The sequence below is a fragment of the Neomonachus schauinslandi genome, chromosome 1 (assembly GCF_002201575.2).
Source record: "Neomonachus schauinslandi chromosome 1, ASM220157v2, whole genome shotgun sequence".
Lineage (NCBI taxonomy): Eukaryota > Metazoa > Chordata > Mammalia > Carnivora > Phocidae > Neomonachus > Neomonachus schauinslandi.
The window spans coordinates 42,538,411-42,548,143 of NC_058403.1; the positions used below are offsets into that span (position 1 = coordinate 42,538,411).

The 9,733-nt window shown below is 34.0% G+C and overlaps 1 protein-coding gene across 1 annotated transcript; it reads left to right on the forward strand.

The window, feature by feature from the left end:
• Positions 1 to 8,439: 8,439 nt before the first annotated feature.
• Positions 8,440 to 8,886, forward strand: LOC110578444 (protein FAM136A-like). Its single transcript, XM_044919174.1, has one exon. It carries the CDS (start codon positions 8,440 to 8,442, stop codon positions 8,884 to 8,886), a length of 447 nt encoding a protein of 148 aa, XP_044775109.1.
• The last annotated feature ends 847 nt before the right edge of the window (positions 8,887 to 9,733 follow it).

Consider the following 9,733-nt stretch of genomic DNA (forward strand, 5'->3'; position numbering starts at 1 on the left):
TTCTGGACTGGGCTTTGGCTTAAGGAAATGCTGTACCTGGTTTGATCTTCTATTGAAACCAGTAATACTTTCTCTATTTCAGCAATAAGGCTGTTTCATTTTCTTATCATTCATGTGTTCACTGAAAAGCAATTTTAATTTCCTTCAAGGACTTTTCCTTGGCATTCTCTACTTGGCTAAAGTGTTTAGCATAAGAAGCCTATCTCAGCTTTCAATATACCTTTCTCACTAACCTTAATCACTTCTAGCTTTTGACTTAAGGTGAGAGACATGTGATTCTTCCTTTTGCTTAAACACTTAGAAGCCATTGTAGGGTTATTAATTGGCCTAATCTCAGTATTGTTGTGTCTTAGGGAATAGGAAGGGATGTTCTCTGTGCTATGACAAAGATGAGAGGAATCACATACCTCTCTCCTCTTTCCTTCCTCAGCCCTTCCTAGTTTCCATAATAAGAAGATAGAGGGTTTGTTTTTGTTTTGTTTTCTTGTAGATGCTTCTGTCTGTATCAGTTATGCAGTTATGCAGTTCTGGGATTCAGGCTGTCTGGCATGAGATATGGGATGAAAAAAACAAGAGAAATGAAACAAAACAAAACAAAACAAAACAAAAAACTAAAACAGGGAATTTACCATTGTATTGGTTGTCCTTTGAATTTTAATTTTTTTTCAAAGTTTGCCTGCAGTTATTTACTTTTCAGGGTCTGCAGATAGTTGCTTATATATTCTTGTCAGGATTTTGCTGTTGTTGCAGTCGTTGGGAAAGATTGGGCAGAATGTGCTTACTCTATCTTAGGTGGCTCTGGATGTCTGTCCTATAACTTTAAGATGAACAAATTCTATTATTTCAATACAAACACATAGTGGTAGCAATAGCTATATTTCCTCATGTCACATTTGCATGGAGCTACCCACAGTTAAAAAGAAACCTATATTTAAAATGAAAAGGAAAGAAAAAAATAACAGTAGGAACTATTTCCTTTCCATAATTATATTTCTTAAAAGTTCTTTTAGTACTATTAATATTTTAGTCAATAATAATATTAGCATGCTGGATTCATATTTCATTTATTAACTTGTATGGTAGTTAACATGAAAAATTGAATATTATTAATCTCCTTTCTTTTTTGTGTCTATTGATGCTTGGCAGCCAGCTTTTACTTTTATTTCCTATTCTTTAGTAAGCACTATATTGAGAATAATTAATTTTCTTGAGTCAGGCGATAATTTTTTTCTCTGAGACTTTCAAACCTTGTTTACTTTGTTAAAATAGTAAAAATGCAGTTTTAGTCTATGAATAAGCAATCAGTCACAGAAATGCCTTTCTAATTAAATTCAGTATTTCTACTGACTCTCAAGTTATTGCACATCAAGTTAAATCAGTAGAAGAATACAACACCTAATGAATTCATATATAGATATGTGCCCATTTGGCTGCTTGTTTGGTCAGTAATGTAACCTACTTCTCAACACATTTTAGTATTGTCAGAACTATTAAATCTCACTTAAAGCTATTGATACTGAAAGTAAATGGATTTTGAAATAAATTCTTACTGTAAATATTTTATGTACTCTTGAGACTTACGGACAAATTATTTAATATATTGAATTTGCATATGGACATTATTAATCAAAAAGGAAAGAAATATTTTACTGCTAACTTTATTATTCATAATCTGCAAAGTATTTATTTACTTGTTCAATTTTACAATCCACATGAAATAATTTCAAGATTGTTAACCCACAACCCTGTTCGAAGCATATATATAAACTATATAACAGGGTTGGTGATCAACTCTTTTTGTCTTTAGCCTTACAGTATGAGATCAAAATAGTCTTTTTCAAAATTACTGAGGTTTAGTTATCTCCTGCACCTCCATCATATTGTTATGTGATTCATTCGTAATAATGTTAAATTGTCACAGCATTGACTATTTTTTTCCTCACACATACCCTGGTTGATTTTTTAAACTGGCATACATTAAAATTCACACTTTATAGTGTAGAGTTCTGTGGGTTTTAAGAAAGACATGGAGCCATATATCCACTACCACAATCATTATAAGATCCATCCCATTACCCTGAAGTGTTCATGTTGTCTCTAGGTAGCACACCCCTTCAACCGACACCACTCTCTAGAAAATACTGAGATATATTTCACCTCCATAGTTTTATCTTTTCCATTGACATATAAGTGAAATCATAAAATATATAAGCTTTTGGATCTGACTACTTTGGCTTAGTAAAATGCAGTTTAGATGCACCATATGTTGTTTTGTGAAACAGTAGCATGTTTCATTGTATTGCTGAGAAGTATTCCATTGTATATACCAAGGTTTATCATTTTACCAGTTGATGGATAACTGAGTCATTTCCAGTTTGGGGTGATCATCAATAAGTGCTGCTCTAAACATTTATATAAAGGTTTTCATGTGAATATGTTTTGATTTATCTTGGGTAAATTTGTGTTAGGGGGATTACTTTTTGAAGTATCTGTCCCAATTTTTTGCACAATTTTATAAAATGTTTTCTTTTTTTAAAAAAAACTGTTTTAGATTTACTGAAAAATCAAAGATAGTAAAGGAGATTTTATATATTCTGTGCCTAGTTGCCCCTATTATCAATACTTTACATTAATGTTACTTCTGTTATAATTAATGATGCAATATTGATAGATGATTATTACCTAGATTCCACATCCTATTCAAATTTCCTTAGTTTTTAATCTATTGTGCTTTTTCTGTTCTAGGATCCCATCCAGGATGCTGCATTATATTTAGTCCTTATATCTCCTTAAGCTCCTCCTGTTTGCAAAAGTTTCTCAGACTTTATTTCTGATGACCTTGATTGTTATGAGAAATATATCTCAGGTATCTTATGGAATGTCCCCAAATTGGGAATTGTATGATGTTTTTCTCATATTGAAATTGAGGTTGTGGATTTTTTGAGGAAGATCACAGATGTGAAAGTGTCATTTTATTGCATCATATCAAGTGTATGTACTATTAATACGGCTTACCATTGTTGAAGTTGACCTTGGTCTCCTGACTGAGTTTGTATGGTTAAATATTTCCACTGTAAACTATTCTTGCCCTCTCTTTTATGCTGTACACATAGTTCCAACCTTGGCCATTAATAGCTGCTCACAGTTGGTTACTGGGTCACTTTGATATATCTCTATCATTGCATTTGTGTATTTTTTTTTTTTTAGCACTTTCTTACATTCTGGAACTGCACAATTCTCCAGACTCATCTTGCATATTTATGCCCCATTGCTAGAAGAAGCAATTTTTCACAGGAGTCCTGGTTCTTTTTACTCTTCCCTTAAGAAACCAGAAGCTGATCACTAGGTGTCCTTATTACTATCATAGTGTCATTTCATCTAGATGCTTTCAGTTGAGAGAGAAAGGAACTATATATGTGTATGCATCTACCAATCTTTCTATGTGTAACCATCTGTATCTAAAGTTAAATGAGTTAATGAGTTCATTTCTTATGTTTTTTTCCTAATCTAAATCCATTACCTCATGGATCATTCAAGACTTCCCCCACCTCGTTTGCCTGTAAACTACCACTCCAACAATAAGAAAACTAGCTCCCACTATTCTCTTTAGGTTTACTTAATTGTTCAATTCCAGTGTTTATGTGTATAGCAGTTTCAGAATTTTTAACCTATACCCCATGGGAAAAAAAAATTTATCAATCAGAGTACAATGCTTATGTGCAATTCCCTTTGTCTTCAGTCTTACAGACCCTGTTTATTTCCAAAGTTTCTTAGGTTAAAATGTTTTCTTCCAGCCTCTTCAGAGGTTGCTTCATACATTTGTACTGTAGGTAGCTTCCCTCAAACGGGCACATTTTTTCCTGGGATCCTCTGGCCTCCTAAGTGACCCTTTTTTGTTGTTGTATTTGTATACATTATGGTTCATTCTTTGTGCTGCAAAACTGTATGAGGCATAGTGTGATGTATCTATCATTACAATATGATATGGTATAGTTTCATGACCTGGAAAAAACAGAACAAAACAAAACAAAAAAACCTGTGCTTTGCCTAATCATCCTTCCTCCCAATCCACTGGCACTCACTAATGTTCTCATTGTCTCTATGGTTTTGCTTTTCTGGACTGTATATAATTGAAATTACAAGATACCTAGCCTCGTTAGACTGCTTTCTTTCCACTTAGTAATATACATTTAAGATTTCATCCATATCATTTTATGGCTTAATATATCTTTCTATCATTGAATAATCCATTGTACATATATCATATTTTTTTTTCATTCATTCAAGGTTATCTTAGTTAATTCCCGTTTGGGCAATTATGAATCAAGCTGCTCTAAATATTGATGTGCATATTTTGGGGCATATGTTTTTAAATCAGTTGGGTAAATATACTTTGGATTATGATACCTTCTAGGATTGTATGATAAGGCTATTTTTAGGTTTGTAAGAAACTTCCAGTCATCAAAAGTGACTGTTTTGAATTTGAATTTACCAGCAATGAATAAGAATTCTTCTAGATATGCATCCTTACCAGTAATTGGTATTACTAGCTTTTTAGGGTTTTAGGCATTCTAATTAGGTGTGCCATCGTATGTTATTGTGGTTTCCACTTTTTTAAATGTGTTTCTAGTGTTATATTTTGCAAATTCTCTATATATCCTGGATATGTTTTTCAGAAATATGATTTACATTTTTTTCTCCAAGTCTACACCACTTTTTTAAAGTTCTTACCTCTATCTTTACCAGAGAAAATTTTATTTCCCATTTATCATATAGTTTTTTTTCCCTCTTAATGGTTACTTTTTGGTGTTATATATAAAACCAAATTTTTTGCCTAATTCAAAATTAGGCAGATTTTATACTATGTTTTCTTCCAGAAGCAGTGTAGTTTTAGATTTTATAACAGATTGATTACGCATTTTAAGTCCTTTTCATGACATGTGATATAAAGATCAAGATTCATTTTCTGTAGAAAACAGTGAATACTTGTTCCAATATCATTTGTTGAACATATTATGTTTTATCCATTGAGTTGTCTGGTACATTTATCAAAAATCAGTTGACAATTTGTGTTGATCTATTCTGTGTTTTCTATTATCTTCAGTGGATCTATATATAATTTCACTAATACCACACCCTCTAGATTAGTGTAACAATAATACAAGTCTCAAAAGTTGGTAGTATGAGCCCACAAACTTTGTTCTTTTTCAAAACAGTTTTAGGTAGTCTTATTCCTCTCATTAAGTTTGCTTCCCAAAATTAACTTCATATATGATGACCCATTCTGACTACACAAATGCTTGGACTAAACTAGGTGACCAAGATCATTATGGATTCTATAAAGAAAAACAAAATACAACAAATAACTTTAAAATGTGATGCATTTTAAATGCAGTGTCTTAATTTAATTTAAAATTATAGATTTTGAGGTCACCTGGGTGGTTCAGTTGGTTAAGCATCTGACTTGATTTTGGCTCAGGTCATGATCTCAGGGTCATGAGATATGGAGCCCCACATTGGCTCCATACTTAGCATAGATTCTGCTTGAGGTTCTCTCTCTCCGTCTGCTCCTGCCCTTCCCCACACTTGTGCTATCAGTCACTAAATAAATAAATAAAATATTTAAAATAAAATTTATAGATTCTTATTTTGAATACAGTTAAACATATACACATATAAAATACATACAACATATGACATGTCAAATATGCATATTAAGGTAATTTTTGCCACAAGTTAATCACTAAATGTGTAGAGTTTATTTTGGCTCAAAATTAAAAGGTTTTTCTTTAGTCTGGCATACCTGTGTACTACAACTGCCAGGTAATAAGTACACTGAATGAATGTTCTAATAACTCTGTAAATTATTTTAAGGTTCATGAGAGCATGAAATTTAGTCATGACCTGTCCTCTTTTCTCTCACATTACAAGAATGAAATCTCAACAAGAATGTGTGGCTCTCTTTTATAGATTTGAAATCTATTTGTGTTTCAGAAAGATTGCTATTTTCAGATGGGGAGAGTGATTGTCTGAAATCTACTTAAATGTATTTATTATGCCAAGAACAGATATTAAATCACACATAACATATAGGCCAAACTGTGTAATAACATATGTGCATATGTGTGTGTACACACATAGGATCCACTGCTTCTTTTTAAACCTACTCTCTTTCTATAAACATTGTTTTCTACTTTGCTTTAGATATTTACAGACTACCTTTAAAACTGTTTTTGAAAAAGAAATGTTAACATTTCTCTTGCATCCAAATTGCTTTCACAATGTTGTGAATAACTTTTATTTGTGAAATATTTGCTGATAAAGAAATAATTTAATAGCATGAGACAGTTTAATAGAATGGCCTTTATGGTCAAGATACGTCTAAACAGGTATTCTGTCATCACACTTCACAACGGTCTTTTTTTTTTTTTTATGTTATATTAATCACCATACGTTACATCATTAGTTTTTGATGTCGTGTTCCATGATTCATTGTTTGTGTATAACACCCAGTGCTCCATGCAGGACGTGCCCTCTTTAATACCCATCACCAGGCTAACCCATCCCTCCACCATCCTCCCCTCTAGAACCCTCAGTTTGTTTTTCAGAGTCCATCGTCTCTCATGGTTCGTCTCCCCCTCCGATTTCCCCCCCTTCATTCTTCCCTTCCTGCTATCTTCTTCTTCTTCTTCTTTTTTTTTTTAAACATATAATGTATTATTTGTTTCAGAGGTACAGGTCTATGATTCAACAGTCTTACACAATTCACAGCGCTCACCATAGCACATGCCCTCCCCAATGTCTATCACAACACTGTCTTAGATTTAGGAAGTTAGTTATCTCTTATCAGTAAAATATGTGGATGACACTACCTCTGTTTCAGAGTTAACATGAGGATTAAATGAATTTCTATTATTTCCAGAACCTTTATTATTCTGATCACCATCTCCTAAAAACACCATGCTTACAACTGAGTATAATACTTGAGTCATGGGTGATTAATAAAAATCATTAATACATACTTGTTTTTGCCTAAAGATCTTGTATTAATGTATCTTTGAATATGCTAGACATTTTTTTTTTTTAATTTGCGAGAGAGAGAATGAGAGACAGCATGAGAAGGAGGAGGGTCAGAGGGAGAAGCAGACTCCCTGCTGAGCAGGGAGCCTGATGTGGGACTCGATCCCGGGACTCCAGGATCATGACCTGAGCCGAAGGCAGTCGCTGAACCAACTGAGCCACCCAGGCGCCCCTATGCTAGACATTTTAACAGCTGCATAACATCATTGGCTTGTTCATCTTAGAGTAAATTAAACTTCAAGTCTGAGTGAAATGCATGTTTCAGATGTTGTAGGCATAGATATTCTTTACTTCCCAACAACAGGTTATTTGTTAGAATTGCAGTTATACAAATTGCTATGGGGAACAATTTTGTTCTGAAAATTTAATCAGGTAAAGCTGTAAACATAACAAAGTGTAGAAACTGCTGTCACTTTAATGTGATTTGTTTACTACAATTTTTCACGTACATGTAAACATAATTGGGAAAAGTATCTATATTCCCTATGAATAGCCATCTGTTACCAAAATAAAAGGATATATAGAGATTGTTTTTAATTCAGTAGATAGTACATAAAGTCTCCTACAATCTATGGAGGTGGCGCTTATGTAGAAAAAGTTTGCTAAAATTTTTTCAAACATAATTGAGAATTTCTTATTATAAAACCAGGGAAGGAAAAAAAAAGAAAGAAAACATGGCAGAAGGGATAGTCAAAGGAAAAAAATATATAGTTGCAGTTCTGATATTTTAAATTGTCCACATCATTAAAAGAAACAAAACCAAAATAATACGGTAAAATGATCAGGAAAAGAATATTCATTTTATTACAGACAGAATTCCACTAGAACAACCTATGCATTTGTCTTATTCACCATTGTATAAATAATGTGTAATAGATTTGCATATAATAGATGCTTAAGAAATATTTAAAGAGAAAATAAATACAAAGTGAATGATGAATGGATGAATGAATAATGAATGGAAAGTTCCACTTATTTTGTGAAAAGTTATCTTTTAGTAAGTTATTATATATCAATGAAAAATGTTTATCCTAAATTAAAGAGAGCAATTATTTAGTGAGTACCTGATAAATGTAACATGTATCAGGTCTTAAAAGAAGGGAAAAAAAAGACACAATATCTATGTTTAACTGTTTTATCATTTTAAAAAGATCACATGGTTACTACATGAAAACAATACAAAGACAAAGAAAGATGCAGTAACAGAAATATTGGGAAAATTGGGATCAGCTTCATTTTAAAATAAACTTTTAAAATTGAGATATAATTTACATATATTGAAATCTGGAGGTCTTATATGTGTATTTATATGAGTTCTGACAATTATAAAATCTATATATTCATCATTTAAAACAAGGAATGGAATATTTCCAGTGCTGGGAGGGGGTCACCACTGCAGAGCTGCAGCAGCTCTGGGTGCAGGAGGCAGTGGACTCCATGGTCAAGAGTCTGGAGAGAAGGAACACCTGGAGGATTCAGGGTTTCATGTTCCAGCACAGCACCAGCTGTTGTGAGGACAGCAGATCTGCCATGCAGCTGGTGCACCAGTGCATTGAGCACTGCCATGCACCTCTGGCTCAAGTCCATGCCCTGGTGACCAGTGAGTTAGAGCAGTTGCAGGACTGCCTGGCCCAATGCACCATGCACTGCAATGACAAAGCCAAAAATTCAACAGATGCTAGAAGTAAAGAGCTTCAGGTGAAGCTGCAGCTGGAGATTTGTGTGACCAAGTATGTGGATGATCATATGTACCTCATCCCAACCATGACCAAGATGATGGAGTCTCTCTTGTCCGTTGGGAAATAGAAGTCTTTGCAATTGGCCATTGGGGCTGACAGCAGGGATCTATTTAAAAAGAGAAATGGGAGTCTTGTTCTTTTAAGTAAGGTTTATGAAGAAATTAAGGATGGCAGCAAGTTGGAGGCATGTGTCATTTGCCTCTGGACACTGGTTCCTTTGTTTCAATCCTAGAAAATGAAATGGAAAAAAACTGCTAAGTTTGGGTCAGAGATGGCACAGGAGAGTTTTTGATGGCCTAAATTGCACGTGCTTATCCTGGCACTAGGGATCTTCCTTGTATGAAGCCAGAGCCTCCAAGATACCAGATTCTTCTTAGTACACAAGTACCAACAAGCTGGCAGATTCCTCTAACCTGCCTATGATCTGGTGTGAGCAGAGGTGTTTCTGTTTGTTGCCAACCTCCTGTTTACCAGAAAGATCACCAAATCATTTTCCATAAGCTGTAAAACAAAATCTATGAGGTCACTAATTTAGAAGGGGAAAAACAAAAGGTGTCTGTGTCTTTGTTTTGCTTGGTTTTGTTTAATATACAATGGTATGAAATTGATTTAAGATGTGGAGTTGGGAGGGGTGCCTGGGTGGCTCAGTTGGTTGAGCATCAGACTCTTGGTTTCAGTTCAGGTCATGATCTCAGGGTGGTGAGATTGAGCCCCACCTCAGCTCTGTGCTCAGCAAGAGTCTGCTTGAAGATTCTTTCCCTCTGACCCTCCCCCCTCTTACTCTCTTTCAAATAAATAAGTTTAAAAACAAAACAACAACAGAAAAAGATGTGGAGTTGGGAGAGGTCATTTGCATAAGAACTTTGAACAGTTCCTTGTGGATCTCTTTTCTGGCTATCAAGATGTGGATATGC

Bases quoted from the DNA above. Each gene is read 5' to 3' on its own strand.
- LOC110578444 (XM_044919174.1), top strand. From the start codon at position 8,440: ATGGAATATTTCCAGTGCTGGGAGGGGGTCACCACTGCAGAGCTGCAG.